This window comes from Dichomitus squalens (assembly GCF_000275845.1).
Source record: "Dichomitus squalens LYAD-421 SS1 unplaced genomic scaffold DICSQscaffold_47, whole genome shotgun sequence".
NCBI classification, from domain to species: Eukaryota; Fungi; Basidiomycota; class Agaricomycetes; order Polyporales; family Polyporaceae; genus Dichomitus; species Dichomitus squalens.
In genome coordinates this window covers 1-22,009 of record NW_006766929.1, presented here as the reverse complement: position 1 = coordinate 22,009, position 22,009 = coordinate 1, and the positions used below count along the sequence as shown (strand labels likewise).

At 54.8% G+C, this 22,009-nt stretch overlaps 4 protein-coding genes across 4 annotated transcripts; 2 read left to right on the top strand and 2 right to left on the bottom strand.

The window, feature by feature from the left end:
• Positions 1-1,395: 1,395 nt before the first annotated feature.
• Positions 1,396-4,347, bottom strand: DICSQDRAFT_111022 (uncharacterized protein). The gene is made up of 4 exons (XM_007369287.1): positions 4,065-4,347; positions 2,765-4,016; positions 2,504-2,712; positions 1,396-2,452 (listed from the first exon to the last, which is right to left on the bottom strand). Exons 1-4 carry the CDS (start codon positions 4,221-4,223, stop codon positions 1,622-1,624), a joined length of 2,451 nt encoding a protein of 816 aa, XP_007369349.1. The 5' UTR covers positions 4,224-4,347; the 3' UTR covers positions 1,396-1,621.
• Positions 4,348-12,288: 7,941 nt separating this feature from the next.
• On the top strand, positions 12,289-14,663 carry DICSQDRAFT_129217 (uncharacterized protein; the record flags this gene model as incomplete). The annotated part of the gene is made up of 5 exons (XM_007369286.1): positions 12,289-13,887; positions 13,965-14,015; positions 14,073-14,432; positions 14,557-14,592; positions 14,613-14,663. 5 exons carry the CDS (start codon positions 12,289-12,291, stop codon positions 14,661-14,663), a joined length of 2,097 nt encoding a protein of 698 aa, XP_007369348.1.
• Positions 14,664-15,776: 1,113 nt separating this feature from the next.
• DICSQDRAFT_149462 (subtilisin-like protein) lies at positions 15,777-18,393 on the top strand (the record flags this gene model as incomplete). The annotated part of the gene is made up of 12 exons (XM_007369285.1): positions 15,777-16,251; positions 16,327-16,620; positions 16,676-16,727; positions 16,784-17,042; positions 17,098-17,137; positions 17,194-17,394; positions 17,456-17,767; positions 17,880-17,993; positions 18,050-18,066; positions 18,116-18,179; positions 18,241-18,259; positions 18,312-18,393. 12 exons carry the CDS (start codon positions 15,777-15,779, stop codon positions 18,391-18,393), a joined length of 1,929 nt encoding a protein of 642 aa, XP_007369347.1.
• A 228-nt stretch (positions 18,394-18,621) lies between these two features.
• DICSQDRAFT_182896 (O-methylsterigmatocystin oxidoreductase) lies at positions 18,622-20,771 on the bottom strand (the record flags this gene model as incomplete). Its single annotated transcript, XM_007369284.1, has 10 exons — positions 18,622-18,700; positions 18,772-18,932; positions 18,988-19,120; positions 19,184-19,455; positions 19,507-19,520; positions 19,580-19,712; positions 19,777-20,041; positions 20,127-20,315; positions 20,370-20,502; positions 20,558-20,771. The coding sequence occupies 10 exons, from the start codon at positions 20,769-20,771 to the stop codon at positions 18,622-18,624; spliced, it is 1,593 nt and encodes a 530-aa protein (XP_007369346.1).
• Between the last annotated feature and the right edge of the window lie 1,238 nt (positions 20,772-22,009).

The following is a 22,009-nucleotide window of genomic DNA, read 5'->3' as shown; positions in this document are numbered from 1 at the left end:
CGTGGTTCGGGCAGTCGCGAGCGTAACCGGGCTTGCCACACGTAAAGCAGGGAGGCAGTCCGCGCCTTTTCTTCGCGCGAGCGGTCATCGCGACTTCCGAGTCGTTGATGCGGCTGGCGTGCTGCCTGATGCGCGCCACTATCTCGTCCGCATCCGCGAGGTCCTTGGTGTGGTTGATCGAACTCACCATGGCGTCCCAGCTCTCGGGCAACGCCGTCAGTAGTGTGATCGAAAACTCCTCGTCCGTGAGGTCGTGTCCCATGGTCGCGAGCGTTTCGCGCAAGCGGACCATTTCCTGTAGGAAAACTTCTACGTCTTCTGAATCCGAATATCTTGCTTGTAGTAGCTTTCGGCGAATTTGCACGACGTGCAAAATTCCCTTCGGCTCGTAATTCTTGACGAGGCGATTCCAGGCCTCCGCACTAGAACTACAACGAGTTAGCGTATGAACCAATGATTTGCTCACCCGCATTCGGATGGCGATCAGCACGTTCCGATCCTTCTTTGCCCATTCCTCCAAGAGCTTCTTCTCCGCTTCCGTCGGGGCCGTCGCGACCGCGGGCTTCGGCTTGCCGTTCTCGGTGACATAGTCCCACAGTCCTAGCCCATACAAAAGATCCTCCATTTGGACCTTCCAGGATGCCCAGTCCTCAACTCCGGTGAGCGGGTCGATCCGAATGCGGCCGATAACGTCTGCGGTGGACATGTTCTTTTGTTGACAGATTAAGATAAGATAAGCAGTGGTGCGTAGAGATCCTCAGTTAGAGCCTAAGCAGGGCTCATAACCTGTTAGAGTTCAGGCGTGAGAGTGATCGAGAGAAAAGAAGAGAAGCTGATGATTGCAATGGAAAGGAAGCCGCGACATATATACATAGTGTAGAGTAGCAAAGCGTAGTGGCGCTTGACTGGCACGTCAAGCGCTGCAACAGTGATACAAAGAGCAAACAAACAAAGAAAAGACGCGTGAGGTCCGTACTACAACACTTAGTATCGTCCCCGCTTTAGACTCTCTATTGTGGTTCGGTGCGCGGTTCCAACTTGTGACTAGAAGCAGGTTCGAGGTCTTAGTATTCGATGTCGCTGGGTCATCACTATGTGCTTTAGAATGTTCCTTGCCTCTGTAGCGGTAATCAGTGGAATGGAGGAATAAACAATGAAATTGACTCGACCCCTTGACCCTCTCGGCTTGACCCCAGGGTCTGACTCGGGGTCTGACCCAGCCGAGCACATCCCTGCTCAAGACGTTGAATCACCCCGACGGTCGCAGCGCCGCGATATCAGGGTCTGATGCATCCCACACATCCCACGTCTTCCAGATATAGATGTAAAAGCAAATGATTTATGTATACTATACTGAGGCTACTCTACTAGGTGTGATACAGGGAAACAGTGAGGCGATAAGTTATGGAATGAACAGAGATCAAGGCAGAATGTCGCTAGTGTTACAGGATACTGTGTCTCTAAATGCGGCACAGCGCACGAGGTGAGCAGAGATAGCAAAGAATCGAAGAGGTACTACATTCGACGAAAGAGTGGGCACGCCAAAAGGGCGGAGCGGACAACACGGGAGAGACGGAGAGGGGAAAATGATAAGACATCACTCAAGCGTTCCCAATAGATGCTATGGCGCAGCCCTCACGGGGAGGGTGCACGGCTTGACGCGCGTGCGCCGTGTCGACGCGTGGAGGCGCGCAGGAAGGGAGACGTTGCGTTCAGGCCCAGCGATCCGCCGTCGCTTGTTGCTCACGTACGTAGGTCGGGACGCTCGGTCGCTCGCACTCTGGCCATGAGATCCAGAGACGGAAGTCTGCGTCTTGACAGCAGGTGAGGGTTCCCGATCGTTGTCTGGCCACTCAGAGCTACTGAGCGTCTTCGTGATGTGCTCGATCATGAACCAATGGTCATGGACCTTCAACGCTCGTTCTCGATCCTCCGGGGTTGGAGAGTCGTCATCTACTGGTGGAGGGGCAGGCACCTCGGCTTCCATCCGCTCCGCGTCGTCGCCGAAGAAGGGAATCTCGGGAATATCCCCGATTGGTGCCAGCCGGCTGTCGGAAGATTCGAGCGGCGGGAGCTTCGGCGGCGGCGGACCTCTCGCCTTCCGAGCGTCGTCCTTCCTGACTTTGTAAAGCGACTGGAAGCATCTCAGGATGGTCCCGAGTATCTCGTCCATCGGACTGTAGAACAGGAGCGGAGACGGAGGGAAATGATTGCTCAGGAAGTCGTCCTCTTGCATAGCTAACGACTTCCACCCGCACGTATGCCAGCGCCCTGGGCCGGCATAGTTCTCGAAGTAGTTTTCGATGTAAGATGTCGGGCATCCGCAATTCGAGCAAAGATAGCGGACACAATAGTAGAGGAGGACATGGAAGAACGACTCGAGCTCATCCGAGACCTTAACCGGCTGCGAAGGATCCCTCAAGATGTTGACAGACATGAACTGGTATGTGCCCTGTACATTTCTGTCAGCATTTCCCGGAAAAGCGCCTTGGTAAGCACTCACCATGTGCTCCGCTTGACTCCCTTTCGATGGCGTCTGGTCATCGTCAATGGGTTTCGACAGCTCCCAGTCGACAAGGAGACCGGTCCAGACTATCGCAGGGTTTGTTCCGTTGCTGTCACGTTTGACCTTGGGATATATGAGGATGTTTCCGCCGCTGATGTCACGATGAAGCAATCGAGTCTTGGGGTTCGTAGCCGCTTGGTGATGGGCTACACAGTGATACATCAGCATAGGAAGAGTTACATGTCCCAGAAGTCTCACCTCGAATGCCGTCCAAGACAACGGAAGCCAATTGTCTCCCGTTCCGGAAGTGCTTCAGTGGCAGAGCGACTTCCTTCACCACTACCCTATAGTGCTTGTGCTGGCTCAAGGGACCATTGGAAAGTATGGCCCCCTTCCGGCTACGTCTGCCGCGACGTCGCGATGGCGCTACGTCGTTCCCCGTGTCGTCTTCCCTCTTCCTCTTGCCGCTAGACGCGGATCCAGGCAGGGTCCGAGACGATGAATGTGCTGCAGCCGCAGGTTGCAGAGATGGCGACGGGATAGAGGAAGCATTCTTACGCTCCCACCACTCAGTGGTAACTGTCGCTTGATCGCAGACATCGCCATGGCAGACAAGCGTAGGCACTTGCTCCACCCCAGCCTCGTTGAGCTTCCGCAGGACGTCCCCTTCGCGCGAGGCCACCATGTAAGCCGCCCGCCACACGTCTTTCAGCCACACAAACTGACGGGTCTGACAGTCCAAGGCGACGTAACCGCGTGTCCCGCGACCTGCTGTCCCACCTGCGCGGAATACAGGTCTCCCGACGAGGAAGTGACGCGTTGTTCCATTGTCGGTGACCTCGAGTCTGTAGCGGGGCCATTGGGGGGCAAGGGCAGAGCGGAATAAGGTCCGAGTGTACTCGAAGATCACAGAGCCCTCCGCTTCGCCCATATTGAGGGTGCGTTCGGTATGATCCACATCGTGTGCGCTCTTCATGGCAGCGAGGTCCATTCGCAGGTGGTCAACGTCCCCGGGGAGAACGCGGGTAGCGCTTGGATCGAAGCCTAATGCAGCGTCATCGAAAAGGGAGAGGTGCCACAGGCAGTCACAAAGTTCGGAGGGCGTTACGACGTAGTCGACGGAGGGAGTGACAATGATCCCAGCACGGTCCCAGCGGAGTAAACGAAAGCGGCGACCGATGACGAGAATCATGAAAAGGAAGACCCGATGTTGGGCAGCGAAGAGGTACTCCACGACCGTCATGGCGTGTTTCATAACCTTGTCCCTTTCTTCTTGGATCTCGCCGTACTCGTCTTCATATTCAGCGTCGTCGAACGGGTCGCCACCGGTGGAGTGGCGTGCAAATACGACCGGGACCGTTTGGTCGTACCAAGAAGGCAGGGAAGATGTGTGTTCGCTGCGAAAGACCGCCGCATGCCTCACACTCTCAGACGCGTCAAAGAAGACACGGGAATCCTGGGGCGAAAGTCGTGAGCCAGAATCGAGACAGCCGCTGTTGATTGCCTGGATCTGTTCCAAATGTCAGATCGCCCCTCGAAGGTCCAGATCCAAACTTACGAGTCGCTCAGAGATATCTTGCTCGGAGAGTTCATCTGCATCTTGAAGAGTCGTGAAGAACTGTTCGTGCGTCCTTTGCTTCCACGGGAAAGGCTCCGTGGATGCTAGGAACGCACGGTGAAAGTCTTCATTCGGGAGTTCTAGGACTGAGCACGACATCAGAGTATGGAGACGTCGGATATGAATATGATGGAGTCAGCAAAGATGTGAGAGGAGTGGTGATAGGTAAGATGGATGTAGAAGTAGAGCAAAGGTTGTCGTCGGTGGTTACAGAGAAGAGCACAATGACCGTTCGGTTGAACTTTCGGGCGCTTGAGTTATCTGCCGTATCCGGGATCGGCTATGATGCATAGAGACGCCCAGAGGCCGTTGCACGTTCACTCCGAGTCTAAGGTTCTATCTCTAGCTTCGCCTAGTCCTTCAACCGTTGGAATGTCTTTCTGCACCAAGATACGATATGAAAGGTATGTGGGCATCTACGCATACCTGCCAGCACATCACAGGAACAACTCATTCTTGCTACAACTCAATTTGACAGTGTAAGATGGCGTGACTCGGACAACGCTACAGCAAAATGAGATCTACGCTAATACAATGCATGATACAAAGACGAAGCGGCGGTCAAGGTGCCCATCCGACCGCGTCCTGAACGCAGGGGCGTTGAGCGCCCGGGGAGTTGCAAAGCGGAAGGCCGGGGGTCCTAGTAGCAGCGATGGTATGAAGTGTCAATTGGATTTTATCAACGACGAAACCGACAATCCCTTACCTTCTCTCACAGTTTGTCAGGAATCTCCTGCCCAGGTCGCACACCACCTGGCAACACAATTGGCTCGGTGTCAAATAGAGACTCGCAGTCTAATAGCGCAATGCGGTCTCCAACAGAGGGCTGGTAAGGCCATAAACTCCTTAATGCCTTCCTGAAGGACCCGAGCACCATGGAATGAGTCGGCCTGGGAGCTGTCTGAACGTTTTCGGTTGTTTTCTTTTCGGGACAAGCAACGTTACTAGAGGGCATATCGAGCTTGGCAGCCTTTCGAGGTGGCGGAGAAGGAGAGCCTTCGCGGACCAATGGCGAACGTTGCAGGGGCTTTCTATCGAGCGACTCAAACAGCGGCGTATAACACTTCTTATAGTACGACTTGAAGGGGGAGAGTAAACTCGCGATCAGCCCATCCAAAGCGGGATTATTGAAGACGATGTTGAAGGCATCGGGGTACGCCGGGTGCGTGTAGACGAGCCGACCCTCCCCGCACAATATCGTAACCTTGTACTGCCCAGCAACGATTCGCTTCTTGTAGCGACTATAGCAGTCGTACACATTATGAAGAAATGTCGCCACGTCTACCGGATCGTCAAGGTTTGACTGAAGGTAGCGGACGGCGTAATATATCAGGATGAGCAGGAACGACTCCAGATCATCGCAGATCCGGACAGGCTGTGAACCGTCCACGAGGAGACTGACGGATGTGAATTGCCAATCGACCTGCAAAAGGGAATCAGTAGGAGAATCATCGCAAGGGCAACGCAATACGTACACAGTACATTGCCTGACGTGCCTGCGACCTTCCATCTAGACCGACAATGGGTTTGGAAAGCTCCCAATCTATGAGCATACCCCTCCACACCACCTCGAGACCCTGCTTTGTCGATTCGACCTTGGGGTAGATCATGATATGACTATCAGTGATATTCCTGTGGAGAACGTGAATCTTTAGGTTGTTGGATGCCGAGGCGTGGTAATGAGCTACAACGCAAGGGGTCAACAACGGTACCAGCGACAACGGGAAATTTGACTCACCAAGGATGCAATCCATTACAAGCCTCGCAAGCTGCCGTGCGTCCTGGAACCTCTTCAGGGGAAGGCATATTTCCTTCTCGGCAAGACGATAGTGCCTATAGTCCTGCAATGGACAATCGGCACGGAAGCGAGGAGGAGTGATATCTCCCTCTCCTGTCTGAGAAGAGGCACCGGGATCGCCTGGCTCTGGACTATCCCGTTTGCGCTTTTTCTCGTTGTTCCGAGTCTCGAGCACATCCGCGGTCTGGTCTCCTCCGTCAAGTACATGGGTATCCGTAACGGAAAACGGGCTTGATACCCGCGCGGAAGGGGAGACAAAACCCAAGGAGCTAGTACTAGGACCAGCTGGCCCTGTCGGCAAAGTCGTCGTCGGAGATGGTTCGCACCGAGGAGCGGAGGTCTCGCGTCCCCACCAGGTGGCCGTCACCGTCACCTGTTTTTCGACGTCTCCGTGGCATACCACAGTTGGTACACCCTCGATATGAGCTTCGTTCAAGCGTAGAAGGACATCTCCTTCCTTCTCGATAGACTCGCCCCATGCACGCCAAGTGTCTTTGAGCCACACGAAGCGCTTCTTCTCGAGATCCAAAGCCACCCAACCACGTACGCATCCTCTCAATGCGCCCGAACCACGGTATGCCGGCTTTCCAACAAGGAACTTGTGAGTGTTTCTTCCGTCTGTGATTCGAAGCTCGTATCGCGGAAACTCGGGGCATCGAATCGACTCGGCGAACATATCGAGGACGTACTGGAAGACGTAGCCCTCGGGGAGTGGCTCATTGAGCTTGGATGGATTGTGGTCTACTGCGAGCTTCCGGAGCTCATCGAGCACGTCATCCATCTCGTTCGTGAGGTTCGGCCGCAATGTAAGTCGAGTCGCAGTAGGATCCAGTCCGAGCGCCTCTTGTGGTTCGGAGGAGATCCGCCACAGGAACTCGCAGAGAAGCTGAGGATTTTCGTAGTAGTCGGTGGACCTCGTGACAAGGATTCCAGAACGATCCCAGCGGATCAGTCGGAAGCGACGACCGATAACGAGGAGCATGAAGAGGAACACGCGGTGCTGAAGATAGAACAGGAGATCGGCATATGTGATGATCTGCCCTCGGGTGTCCTTGCGCTTCTTTGCATTGGTCTCGGTTTGAGCTTGTACGCGGTCGTCGAACGGGTCAAACTTGTTGCCTTCTTTGCGGTTCTTGAATTCTACAGGCACTACCTGGTCCACCCAGTGCGGGCACCCGTCCTTCGGAGCGTCTTGTGGATGGAAGAACGCGGCGTCGACTTTCTGCCTGGTCGAGTCAATCTCCAAGGAATCGGGCCTTTTCTCAGAGCGACTCATCACCAGACTTGGGCAGAGCTCATGCGTGGTGATTGCCTCCACCTTGAAGCCGCGTGAGATAAGACTTGTGGTTAGAAGATCAGCAACGTACCAGTCGTTCTGTGATAGTGCTTTCAACCATAGAGTCGGCATCCTTAAGGGTTTCGAACGGGCTCGACGTGCGTGTCGGACACTCAGGGACATTGGAAGGCAACGAAAGAAAGGCCTCGAGGAACTCAGTGACTGAGTCGATCTTGATTGTTTGGCCGGTAAGCTCATTCGTGGCCTGCAGCCGACATGTCTTGAGATTGGCTACTCTACCAATGGAGAGAGTGGCGGTGTCGTACTTGCGCGGGGTCGCCTCGACACCATCGAGAGGATAAGTTGGCGGAAAATCGCTGGCCATGGTGATGAAAGTGAACAAGGAGCAACACGACCAGCCGCCCGCAAGCGCGTAAGCAGTGGTGTGGTTAGAGGATCCCGGCGCTTTATCATGTGCGTGAAAATCAACAATAGGCGACTCATGGAGTTGATGCTGTCTTTTTGGGTCGAGATCTCTCACACAACGGGAACTACATATGTGCATTGACTCACAAAGCGGCTGATGGCACAACGACGGCATTGGTCCCTGCTCTGTCCCGCATTTTTAGGTTCAAAACACTCGAATGACCTAGAATACCCCTACTAAGGGTCGCGCCGGTATGCACGCCTGCGTCCGGATTCGAACAAAAGAGGGCTTCCCTGGTAATCGAGAAGTACGATAACTACTGGTGGACACCACTGCAGTGAGAGGATGTTATCTCCAACATCTCATTATAACAACTCACCGAACGCATCGGGCTCTGCTCTCAACAACAGGATCGCTGCAGAAACTACGATCTTTGCGTAGGGATATGGTGAGATGTATGTAGAACAAGAAAGGCATGCGTTATCGTACTTTCATGTGTCATCCTTAGGACAAGCTGCTCCAGGATTCCTTCCTGCTCGAGTAAACTTCCCCATAACCCCTCGCGATTCTCACATCCCGTCAACAAGTGCAGCTGCGACTAAGTAGCCCCTCCACCTCACCATGAGTTCCCACGATCCATGATCTCCATTCGCGCACTTCGACGCCGCGGAGATTCGCAGGTCGCCCAAACGAAAAGACATGGTGTGGAAAGCACAGGCGTGCGAGTGCGCTTCGAGCGTCGGGACGGCCGGGCCGTCGGCGTCGGCGTCCCAAACCAGCTCTCCTACTGTGGTGACAAGGGGCGAGGGAGGTGAGGAGCAGCCACCGTTAAGCAACGTCGACTAGATCCTCGTCGCGAATGTTCGCTTGGGCGTCGGACAAAGATGAGCTTGAAGTCGCGCATGTCTTGGAGACAGACCAGGGGGCGCTATGACGTCCGCGAGATGCAGCGAGATTGGGCGCAAGCCGACAAGAGAAGGCCGAGAGGAGCGGGAAGTGCTGAGTCCATATCGCGCCGGCGATGCGCAAGTCCATGAGCGTGACATCTCGGTAGTGGTAAGGCTAGTGAGGAAGGGAGAGGCGGAGAGGACGTAGCACCCGTCGCTGAGGGGTCAAGGCACTGAATCCGCTGCGAGGGTGGCCGAAAGGTGTATATATCACCTCGAGTTCAACGTCAAGATGCCCTAGAATCTCGGCACTACTGGATGGAAAAGGCCGTGTGCTTGCGGATGGAGCTGTGCGTGGCTGAGCTGAAAAGTCCGAAGACACAGCAGGCCGGAGAAGAGAGATAGCGCTGTAGGGCATGAATCTGAGAGTGGCACGCAAGTATAAGAGGTCCGGGAGCGGTAGGAAGAGAGACAGAGAGAGGTAGCCAAAGTCCAGGTTCACATCCAGAATGCTCTCTACTGATACGTTGCTTAGGGGGATGTGTGGGGATGATTGGTGTTCACGAAGATTGAGAAGTATACGTCGTCCGCGAGTAAGACACGGCACAACGTACCACGGTGTTCGACCACCACCTTGTACATCGTGTACATCGGGCTTCAATAAGCGTGTCGCATAAGCGCGGAGACGACACCAGCTGGTAGCCCTTAGGAGTGCGAGGAGTGTGTCAGGTAGATAGAGGTTTACACTCACGGAAGTAGCCTGAATTCTCAATCTTGGGATGTGTTCATTAGACAAAGAAGGGACGTGATAGAACGCTGCCTTCGCCTGGAGGGACGGGCTCACCGTGATAGCGAAGACGGCCTGACATGCCCAGCTCTGGACCGTCACGGATGTCCCAGCAGTCGTAGTCAAAGTAGCGCTTGAGTTCCAGCAGGACGTCAATAACCAGAAGCACCGAGCGATACGAGGCTACAGCAGCAGAGGAGGACTAGGGTCGAAGTCTAAGAGCTCGAAGCATTTTGAAACGTCTGGAGCATGCTCTGGGGAATAGATATCGTTCATGTGAGATCGTCTTGCTTGCGCGCGCGCGGGACTCGTCGTTCCTTTTGTGACGATCTGCGAACGGAACGGCGAAGGGAGACACAACGGTAGCGCATTCGCACTTGATCACTCGTCGCTTATGTAAGTCGTTCGGATGACTCGGCGACTATCTTGGCTGTTCTCTGTCCCCAAGCTTTCCCGATTCCCGAAACTTGTATCTCACTAGGGCCGCTCAATTCTCGAGGACGCAGGACGCAGGACGCGTTCAGAGGCCATTGATGGAGGTGATGGGCTAAGCGAGACTAGCCGACGAGCTCGCCTTCGAAACCCCTTGAGCGACGATAACACTCATCCCCCCTCACAAAGTGCCTCAAGGGTAGTGTCAATCGACGCGGAAAGCCTTCTTCTTCAACATACTCGCGATCCATATTTTTCTGTTAGGTTTGGGACACGACAGACCCCTTGGAAAACAACGGGCACCAGAGATGAGGTTGGTACCTTGCCATATGCGGCAGGTTCGGCTAGCCCATCACATCCATCAAATGAGCTCCGAGTGCGTCCTGCGTCCTGCGTCCTCAAGAATTGAGCGGCCCTACTGGAAACATAGCCCTGAAGTCTTCCTCGTTTTCGACTCTGCTCATGCTGGCATCAACTGGCAATTAAGATAGTCCTCCAACGTAAGCCCGTCGTCTGAGCAGTGCGCGCAATCGGGGGATTCTCTTGCAGCAACGCACTCCGCTGCGGTTCTCGGGCTCAATCGGTGGACATGGTCAATAAGATGACAAGCAATGTCGAAGATTGATTCGATTACGTCTCTGATGCGAACATATGCATTGCTGGACGAGGTTGTCAGGATGTCGAGGGATCAAGGCGTGATGCATACGGCACCTGGTGAGCTTATCTCATGCTGTGTCTTCTCCACGTCTAATGTAAGCATGCCTGTACGTAGTACTGTTCAGACAATCAAGCGTAGCATGCATCATATATGAGGGTTGTTAGGCTTGCAGAATGTCGGCCTCAGCTCGCTCCGGGCAGCCCGGAGGAAAAAGGCCACGTGGCATAGTGATGGGCGGACATTGCCGGCTGTCCTCGTCCGTACCATAAATTGCGGACTTCTTGTGGTGCAACGCCATCTTCATCTTTCATGCAATCATAGAATCCAGCTCTCCTATTATACTTCCAGCGTTCCCCGTGCGACCAGTCTCGGCTTCAAGTCCCAAATACCCGAACATTTCGCGTTCCAATGGCGGCCCAACAATTGGAAAGTGGATCGTACTTAAGGGGACGACGCAGTGAGCATATCTCGTGACTTCTTGGCCACAATACCCTCTTTGTATTTAGACGACAAGTACTCTTTGGTGTCGATGAAGACCACCTTGTGACGTCAGCACCCTTTCAGCGCGAAGAGGACTCGGCATGCGGCCCAGACGGGGCGTGCACAATCTACGGCAGGCGGAGCGGGTCCTTCTGACCAGTCCTAATGGCGAGCATTGTCCAACAATGACGTCTCAAACGATAGAATGCGAAGGCTCTCGCTATCCAACAGTATCGGTCGAGGCTTGTGGATTTGAGGACCTCGGGTGCGAGAAAAGGCAGCCTGACCCAGAGGATGTTCCGCCGGTCTCAGGTACCCTTCTCCGGGCCAGAAGAAGCGTGGTACGAATGGAGCCGTGATTACCTCGAGCTTATCTTCCAGGCTGTCTTCGGCGTTATTCATGTCCCCCAGCTGAGCGGCAGGGCTTGAGTATAATCCGCCGGGAGGTGTACGACAAGGTGTGCTACTCACTGTGACACTTCAACGTATATCTGTTGGGCCACCTGTTCCATTTCTATCCTGTATGTCGAGTACATGCATGGAGCTATTAAGAATGCTTGCGACGACAGGACAAGATTGTGCTCTCGGAAGGACACCGCTGAGTGGCTGGATGGACGGTTTACGATGGAGGAATTCTGCTCATCTTAGGGTGTCGGGACAAGTATTTCTCTGGGCGGCAATTCAACGAGATGCTCCTCAGTCTGCATCCCCGTAAATGTCGTAGTGCGGGAGTTGAGCGGTATTAGTGTGGCACACTTGGCCGGAGGTGCGTGTCGATTGTACGCCACGTATTCCAATTTCTGCACATAATGATCAGCATGTCTTGCAGAACTCTCCTGTGTTGATTCTCATAACCTCACTGTCCACGGGCTCGTCTCTAAACCGACTCCCCAGTCTCTCTTCACCTGTCGGCCGATCGTCAGGTAGCCACCGTGGGCCAATGCTATGTGTTAGGACATGATGCCATTCATGGGGCACGATCGTCAGCCATGCTCTCGAACGAAGCCTGCAGAGTATTGTATGTCGCGGGGAAGTGGTTGCAGACATTCAGGTAGAGGGTATCTCGCGAGCTGCGGTTCCTGTTCGGCTTCTACGTCCGTGATGTCTGTGATCGACGGAAGCTGGTGGGGGCTGACTGTGCCGAACAGGATCAGTTAGCCCTGCCGTCTCATTCTATACCCCAATATCTACAGCGTCCTACTTCATAAACAGCTTGCCTCTCATTTACCACTCTGGGCTCGGTCCCTCTTACATCGCGCAACAGTCGTAGGACAAGAACGACCCATCAACGACGTCTCGCACTGCAGAGAACACTTCCCTTCCACACTCTGAACCACTCGCCTTGCTGCTGCACCACAAACCAGCAGGCACTACGTTTCTTGAACAGTCCCCATTCTCATCATAGCCTTCCCTTCCAACATGGCTTCAATCGCTGCGCAACTCCATGACGTCCTTGCGATTCCCATGTTCATCGTGTACAGCTTAAAGATCGATCCTCTCACCATCCTCCTAGCCCTCACCATGCTTGCTTACATATTTTGGTGCAAGGCCACGGGTTTCACCGCTCGCCGCTACGTCGAAGAGATCGCTCCCAAGTACGGCACCTCGGCTGAAACTCTCCGTATCATCCTTGGGATGGCTGACACGTTTGACCTGTGGACGAACAAGGCGAGTCGTGCTTGCATGCGTCGACGACGACGACTCACATGCATCGGTGCACAGGCCACTAAACTTGTGGAATCGGGCTCGTATCTTCTGTTCATCTTCGACCAGGACCGGCAGGTCCACCTTGCGAAGCAAATCGAACGCGTTTCAGCGCTCGAACACGATAACGCGGAACTCAGAGAGGACAACCTTGCACTCGACCAGGAGAACACCACGCTCCGTGACGACAACACTGCGCTCGAGCGGGACAACGCCGGGCTTAGCGACAATAACGCCGTACTTATGCAGGACAACATGACCCTCACCGGGGACAACGCCGCGCTCAGACATAACAACGTTGGGCTCGCAACCGAGAACGCCGCGCTCAGAGTCGCTATCGCGAGGCTCGAGAAGGAAAATGCCACTTGCCGCACTACATCGGCCGCGCAAGACCTCCACCCCGCACGCGAGCGAAAGGTCATCGAACTAGAGCAGGAGGTCGTAGAAGTCAACAGGACGACTACAGCAGAGAGGTCTAAACATGCCGGTGATCAAGCTGTCTTCATCGAGCGGGTAAGCACCCTCACGATTGTACGAGACGAGCTCTTGGAGGCCCAGGACAAGCTCGCCGCTGAGCTCGAGAGCACGCGGGCGCCCGTCACCCCCGCGGCTCGTGCTTCCGACGGGTGTGGCTCTGCCACCGAGGACGCGCTGCGGGCCAAGGTTGCGGACCTCAAGCAGGAGGTCGAGCGTCTCAGGGAGCAACGCGAGGTCCATCTTGCGGACGACTCCGCTCGCACCATCAAACATCGCGCTGGCCTCGCCAAGGTGACTGCTGAGCGGGACGCGGCGGTCGTGGAAAAAGGCGCAACCGAAAGGGCCCTTGTTAGCATGACCGCCGAGAGAGACGTCGCCGTCGCCGAGAAGCTCGAGGCGGCCGCGCAACGCGACTTCGCTGTGACCCAGCTCGCTGCCATCAATGACATGTTGGCTCAGAACGCCTCGGCTACTAGGGACGCTGCAGAGCATGAGAAGTGTTCCGCCATCGCTCAGCGGGACGAGGAGCAGCGTGTGGTCGCTAGCGGGAAGATCGAAAGAGATGCCCCTGTAGCCGAGACGCATATGACGAACGCCGAGCTGGATGCTGCCGTCGCTGCGTGCGCCACGTTTGAACGCGCTCTTGTTGCGATGACATTGGAGAGAGATGCGGCGGTCGCAGAGAAGGAGGCTGCTATCGCTCGGTCAAGGACGCGAATCCCCTCTTCAGCGGCGAAGGAGAGGAAGATTGCGGCAGCACACAAGGTCTTGGAGGCGAAGTGCAAGGAGCTGACGAAGGTCAGTGAGATGTTGACCTCTGAGAACAAGATCCTCAAGGTATGCATCGAATCATCGAGTTTAAGCATGGCGCTTTCGCGATTGTTGAGCTTACTACGCCGATATGCCACCTTCAGGAAGAAATGGCCACGCCCCGGACAAGCTGCGACAAGTTCAAGACGTTCCATGTGAGTGTCAGGTCCGCGAAGCGCGATCAGGGGCATTGTGGTTGATGCCTTCCCCAGAGCCAGATCCATCGGGTGAAGACCCTCCAGCTGGAGAGGGAGGAATACAAGGATGCTCACAATCTCCAACTTTACGAGTCGGCCGCTAACAAGGACGCGCTTAAAGAAGCTCGGACCGCTCCACAGAACTACTCACGGAAGCTCGCTGAGAAGGACACCCTCGTCGACCTAATGGGTAAAGCCATCCAAATACAGTTGACACTTCAACCCACGGTTTTAGCCGAGCACTCGGACGACGTCCTGAACATGCAGCAACGTACTCCACCTGCGAGTCCTGACCGCGACCCTAATTCCGGCGGAGAACATTGCTCTAGGAAGCAGGGAAAGACGCCTAGCAACAGGCTCTTGTCGTCGACCTCGGTCCGTTAGACGAGCTGGGATCTGACGGACGAGACGTCTCGAGCTTCCCTAGCGAGGAACGACTCTCCGCCTTGTGACACTCGCGTATTTTTGGCGGTGCCTCAGCTTGATTCCATTACTATAGATTTGCCTCACGATACTAGTGATGCCCGAGTTCATAGTATATGCGAGTGGTCTTAGTTTCGCCCTACGGGGAGCGAGGAACAGCACACCCTAACCTCCGTCATATAATCACCTGTCATACAGTATAACGCCTCGGATGCTCTACCTGACTTGTCGCCCTTTGGGCCAATCCATCTTACTCATGATTGATGTATTCGATTATGTTACTACGATTGGCAATTGCATTTGCTCGACGTTTTACAGTCACAGTAGCGGTTACACAGATGCGTATCGTATCGTCCAGTCGATCGTAGTATAGGTATCTCCGGGTCGTGAGACGACTAGTGAGAGTATCCGTGGTCTGTGTCCTGTATCTCGATATGTGGGCATGGAATGCAGCGGGTGCAAGCGCCTTCGAGAAACACTGCCGGGAAACGTGACCGTGAGAGCGATACCGGGCCTCCGACTACCGTACTAGTTGAAAGTTGTCGTATTGTAGCCACGGTTAACTAGTATAACGGCTTTGCTCGCGCACTTTAGACACTACAATGCGTCGCTCTTGCGAGACTCTCTACAAAGGTAGGTCACGTTTGAGTGCAATCCCCGCACCTCAACACTCGTGCAGATTGATAGGTCTCGATACTGATGCAATACCCAGGCTGTGCTGGCATGTACTCGTCGTGGTGTTCTCTCAATTCGGCACAATGGCGCGGCGTATTTTTGTAATCAAGACTCATCACCGGCATCAGTGCCAGCTCTTGTCGGATCTTCCCAATACTACGGGCATGTCGTAGTCATCCACACCAGGCTCTTTACCATGAGGTATCTCTTCTGCCAGTGGGAACCATATTCAGATCACCAGTTCCAACGCTGGTTCGAATGAAGGCAATTCCCTGCTCTGATCCCATGCCATTGTGGACGTGTTTGCGTGTGGACGCTTCCTGGGTATCCAGCGGTTCTGACCTGCAGGTAACGCGTGAACCATGGCAAGGTACGAGTCTCGTGCGATAGTAGCCGAGATAACGCTTTCACATCCCACATAAACGTCTGAGGGAAATTCACAGTCACACCAGCTAGGTGCGTGTATTGCCCGTGTGCTACGTCCTCTAAAGATGTCCTCGTCTCACCCTTATATGCTCGCAGGCGCAGCATGCTGGGCAAGCGGGACACCCCTCCACCACCCGTAGCTTCCAGGCGCAGTCATCCCTGACCCTTCAAACCCATCTCAGCACCCCACGCGCCATGCGTCTATTCTCTCTGACTTGGGCGTTTGCCCTCGCCACCCTCGCGATCGCCGCACCCTCCATAACCCGGCGCTCCAACCTGGTCGTGCATGAGAAGCGCGCCCAGGAGCCCCGCGACTGGGTGCTCACACGTCGACTCGAACCGAGCGCGGTGCTGCCTATGCGCTTCGGGCTCACACAGAGCAACTTGCATAAGGTCGAGGAGATGCTCATGTCCGTCTCGCACCCGTCTTCTCCCACATATGGACAGCACTTCACCGCGAAGGAGATCGTCGACACCTTCGCGCCGAGCACCGATACAATCGAACGCGTCGTCGAGTGGCTCACCGACTCTGGGATCGACAGGTCACGCTTGAAGCTGAGCAAGTCCAAAGGCTGGATCGAGGTAGACGCAACGGTCGAAGAGGCGGAGACGCTTATTAACGCCGAGTACCATGTGTACACGCACCCCGAGACTGGAGCGCAGCAGATCGGTGAGCCCGCCAGTCATGAAAACCCCACTACTGAGGCCGTTCGGACGATGCTGACGCATGCGATATTCGCGGTAGGCTGCCACTCATACTCGGTGCCTGAGGACATTCGGGAGCATATCGACTTGATCAAGCCCACGGTGCACTTCCTTCATCGCGTGCCGACCCCTAACCAGCTTCGGAAGCGTTCCTTCGAGCGGCCTTCAACTCACATCAAACAGGGTCCGAAGCTGAAGGCTGACACTTCGCCTCTTGCTACCGTACCTCAGGACCTATCGACCTGCGACGAAGAGATTACTCTCGATTGCTTAAGGGCGTTGTATTCGATCGATTATACGCCTGTCTCTACGGACACGAACACCTTCGGCATTCGTGAGTTCCTCCCAAAGGCGTAGTGGATGGCCGCTTGCTTATCCGGCATGTGTAGTTGAGTTCACTCCCCAGGCGTTTTTGCAGAGCGACCTGGACATGTTTTTCGCGTCGGTCACACAGACTCCGTTTCTGCGTCATCTCCATAATGATACCGAGCTTCCAGGAACTTTTCTCCCTCCCAAGTCGGCACGGCGCCGATCCTCATTTCGATCGACGGAGGCGTTGACCAGACGGACGACACCGGATTTGACTTCAATGGGGAGAGCGACCTCGACCTTCAATACGCGTTCGGTCTTACCAACCCTCAGCCCATTCTACTACTACAGACTGGAGACCTGGTTGAGGGCGCCTCATTCGACAACTGGCTCGACGCTGTTGATGCATCCTTCTGTACTTTTGAAGGCGGCGACGATCCCACTCAGGTGTGCACTTCCCGGCGATGACTTGCAAGCGAACAGTGCTGAAGGTTGTCTCCAGGATGGTATTTACCCAGACCCACTTCCCGGAGGGTTTAACGGTCAGTAGCGCTTGTGTCAATGAAGGTTGATGTCTTCATGCTGCACGTTGAATCAGGGCCTGCATCCTGCGGTATATTGACCCCGCCATTCGTCACGTCGACATCCTATGGCCAGGACGAGGCATCCGTCACTGCTGCGTACGCGCAGCGCCAGTGCACCGAGTATGCCAAGCTCGGCATGCTGGGCACGACTGTGCTTTACAGTTCCGGGGACGATGGTGTTGCAGGTGGTGGGGGCGTGTGCCTGGATGGAAATGGTAGTGTTTTTTTATCTGCTCAATTATTCCCGAACTCACCTTAACCTGTCCCGTTCCATAGGCCAACCTGCGCGCCGTGGGGGTGTTCAGTTCAACCCCGACTTCCCAGTCACTTGTCCGTTCGTGACTGGTGTTGGGGCGACGCAGATCAACCCCGGATCGACTGTCAACGATCCAGAGGGCGCGTGCGAGCAGGTCATCTTCAGCGGAGGAGGCTTCAGTAACTTCTTCGAAATGCCGGACTATCAGGCTACTGCGGTGACGAGCTTTTTGACCAACCACCCGCCGCCGTTCACCGGGGAGCAGTTCAACAACTCGGGCGTGGCTCGGGGTTTCCCTGATCTCTCTGCGAACGGGTTAGTCCATGTCCTTCGCTGCTGTTGAGGAGCTTGTTACTGAACTTCACCTGGTTAGCGCCAACTATGTTGTTGGTAAGTGGATGACGGGAACGAAGGAGTCACGCGGCTGATGGTCTTTTCTTCCAGCGGTTGCTGGTGAATTCGAGCTTGTCTTCGGGACTTCGTGCTCCTCGCCCGTCGTCGGCTCTATGATCACGCTCATCAACGATGCTCGCATCGCTGCCGGGAAAGGACCCGTTGGTGAGTGTTATGCACATGTGCGCGTACTCTTGTATCAGTCTGACATGTGCTGCTAGGATTCATCAACCCAGCGGTAAGTGAAGGAAGGGAGCTTATTGACCTAGGCTCATGCGCGAGGATAGATCTACACCGATGAGTTCCAGGCTGCTTTCAACGACATCACGACCGGTGGAAACCAGGGTTGCGGTAGGTTTGCATGATCCTGCCTGTCGAATTGCAGACTGACATGATCTTATTGGATCCATAGGCACGCCCGGCTTCACCGCGTAAGTATCTGGGCTTCTATGGTTTAGTGCCTTGTGCTCATGATCCTATTAGCACCGAGGGATGGGACCCGGTCACCGGAGTGGGCACTCCGAACCTCAGCAAGCTCATGCCTCTGTTCCTCGCGCTCCCATGAAGGAGCGCGGAAACTGGCCATTGAGTACTGACCCGATCCTCTTCACGACAAGAACAAGAATGATTTGTACAAGTGTACATGATAGACAGCTGTTGTATGTGACGCATACAATCCATTTTGGCGTGACACAATCCACGGCTGTCACTCGCGATGTAAGGTTCAGTCAACCTTGTGATCGGCTCTCGCTTGGCGTTCGGTCATATTGTATGTATCATAGAAACTACCGAGTTAGCCTTGAGTTTTCAGGATCAACGCTGCGGCCTTCTCCGAGCGGGGGCGGATTGTGCAGCGGCAGTCCTCGGGGTACCTGTGACCGTCCCATGGAAACCCAACGGATAAGCCATATTAGAGATTGGGGAAAGGACGTGTACCGCGCACGATATGAAGCCGTCAGACATCTCCATTTTGACGCGGATCGGGTTGCCGTTCTCGTCCAGAGGAGGGGTGATGTCGAAGACGTGCAGGACGGAGGCGACGTTTATAAAGAGGGCAGTATCTGCGAAGTAGCGGCCGGGGCAGATCCTGTCCCCGGGAGGACCCTTTAGATGCGCACTTGACATAACAGGTGACATAACAGGGAAGACATCATGATACGTGCCGTTTTCCAAAGCCGAACGCGAATGCCAGGGGATCGCGGACAGTAGAATCTAGTTTCCCATCGCGGATGAAGCGTTCTGGACGAAACTCATCTGCGTCTTCGTACTCTGCAGGATCGTGCATGCACGCCCTATTCACGGAGTGCTTGATGTGAGGGGGTCTACCGCGAGCATGGACGAACGAAAAAAAATACCATATGTTGGGCGTGATCATGGTTCCAGCGGGTATGAAATAACCGTTGAGCTCATCGTCCGCCATTGTGCGGTGGGCCATCCCAAGGGGTGTAACGTTGAACCACCGGAGCATCTCTTTGACCAATGCGTTGACGTACACGAGGGCCTCCCGGTCGCCAAAGTCGGGTAGACGGTCAGGTCCGACCACGGCGAATAGCTCCGCTTGTGCTTTCCTCTGGACGTCGGGATACAAGGATAGGGCTAGGAAGGCAGCTTGCAGTGTCGAGTATGTCTGGTGGTTACATGCTTAGATAGATCCATCCTGCGTTGACGTAGGACGTACCGTATCTGCACCAGCTGTGGGATCTCGGTACGTCAGCGGCTATCCATGGATGGACGGGATACGGTGTATTCACCGACATATGCAGCACCACACACAGTCTTCACGAGATCTTCCTGTCCTATTCCCGAGGAATATTCTCCGGTCTCTCCTTTCTCGGAAAGCAAGGTGTCGGCTATCGTTGCGCAAGAAGGCAGAGCGTTATCTGTCTGCAGCAACCCGGACCATCAAGATACACGAGCGACACAGACTAGTGCAGGTTGAGATACTCACGAATGCCGTGTTGCGACGTACGTACGGAAAATCCTTCAACTTCCTGCTCGCAGCACCCCATTCAGCAAACTGCCTCTGAAATCCGGCCCCTGGCATCCACGCAGGCACAAAACGTAGGAATGGGATGGAGTCCACCAGAAACCTGCCAGGGATCAGGGTCTGTCCAGGACCCTTGCCAGCGTTCTCGACAACCTGGACAATTTCAGCGTTCTCGTCGTCAATGTCAATGCCGTATGTAATCTTCAGTATGGTCGCCGCGAAGGTACTGCATCCAAGGCAAGATAAAGGCAAGATACATCAGTCAGATTTTGATCCTGTTTACCGTTGTATTCGAGAACCGCGACACTTACTATCGTATGTGTTGCTGGAAGCCAGCAGGTTTCTCGAGCAGCTTCAGAAGAAAGCGGTGAGCGACTGCCAATTGCACATGCTTGTATCGTCCTAAAGCGCCGGGATGGAAGTGCTGCCAGAACGCCCGTCTGCAGTCGCTCCATTCTGCCGCATAGGGCATGAACGCAAGCCTCCTGTTGAGGGTACTCCTAATCGCCTTCGTCAAGTCTCCGTACAACGAAGGGGGGCCGCAAGCCACTCACAAGGTGACAGAGGGGCTGTGCACCCTATCTGAAGTATTCGTAGTCCGTTTTACGAGGTACTCTGTGATCACGGAGGGGTCGGAGAGCACAATATTGTGCTGGCCAAACCTCCGGAAGTACAATATATCGGAGCCTAGAAGACAGGAGAGTCAGAATACGGGATCTATTAGCCTGGTCGGTGGGCTCACCGTATCGTGTGGACATCTCCTTGAAAGCAAACCACGGCTTGAATTTGGGAGCATTGAGATAGCCAAGAATGGGTAAGTGTCGCGGACCCGGAGGTAACAGCTTGCCCCGAGTCCGCCTTTGCCACATCAGGAGTGATCGCATGACAACGGAGACGAAGACAAGGCCCAGAAAGGACACCACCAAGTCCCGAGGCAGATAGTGGGCGTATTCCATGGTTGCTGGTAGCTACGACCGACCGCACCGTTCTACAGAATCGCGCTCTTGAGGGTGATCTGTGATCTCTGAGATATAATAGGGCTGAGTGCCAGTGAACAAGTTTGAAGTCTGGGGTTCACCGTGTCGGATTGTGGGGACTCTTTACTATGTCGACAGGTGTGGGTGAATACTAGCGAGATATCCGATGTATGGGTGCGACCACAAGGTGGAAAGAAAAGTAAAAATTACCGGCAGGACGCCGCATAGTGGCCAGGGCCCAAAGCAGCTGCTCTGCTCACACGGGGAAGACGACGGAAATGCGAGTACTCAATTCGGCCGCACGGCGATGCGATGACCCGCCACGTGGCCATGTAAACCTAGAAGGCAGAGTAGACGCCCATGATACTTCGGCGGCTTGCTGGCAGAAAGCACATCTCTGACTCCCGTCCACCATCCTGACTTCACATTAAGTTCTCTCTGAGCTCCTTTCACTCGTACCACCACCTACGGCAACTTTCCCACGATCGTCAGCCAATAGGAGCGGGCTACGTCGTGCGGTCAGTTATCCCTCTGGGCGACGGCCTATAGCGTACATGAAACAGCAGCAATACATACGGACAGCAGGATGCCCCAGGACGCTACCAGGCGAGGACCGGCAGCATCGCCACAAACCGCCTCGCAGACAAGAAAGACATCGACAACTGTAGCGACAGGCGCACCGCCTACCAAGCAACTGCGGTCCACACCGGCTACAGCCACCTTTACGGCAGCGGTGGACAAGATTTAGACCATGGACGAAGCTCTCGCTGTCTTGCGGAAAAATCAGATGGTACCGGCGGCTGGAGAACCCACGGCGGAGGGCCTCATCACGGGCCTTCATCATGTAGGAGTGGGACTCTCAGGGAAGATGGCATGGGCGTCGGAGTGTTGCATAGCATTAGCCGTCTATGCCAAGGCGGTCATAGAGAGCGCGGTAAGCAAATCATTGACGGAAGCTGTACTCACCCGCTTTGAGTCGCAGACGAAAGAACTCATCGGCACCCTGGAGGCGAGGGTGGCCGCCGCTGGCGACCATATTGCTGAACTCGCAAACGAGCTGGCAGGGGTTGCGCAATGCGCAAAGGAGAAGATCGAAGGGGCTGTAGAGAACATTCAGGAGGCAGGATGCGCAGGCCTCCCCCTCGGTGAGTCGTCACCTGTCTCTCTCCCTTTCTCCTATGCGGAGGCTGTAAGAGCAAGCCTCCCGAGTACCACAC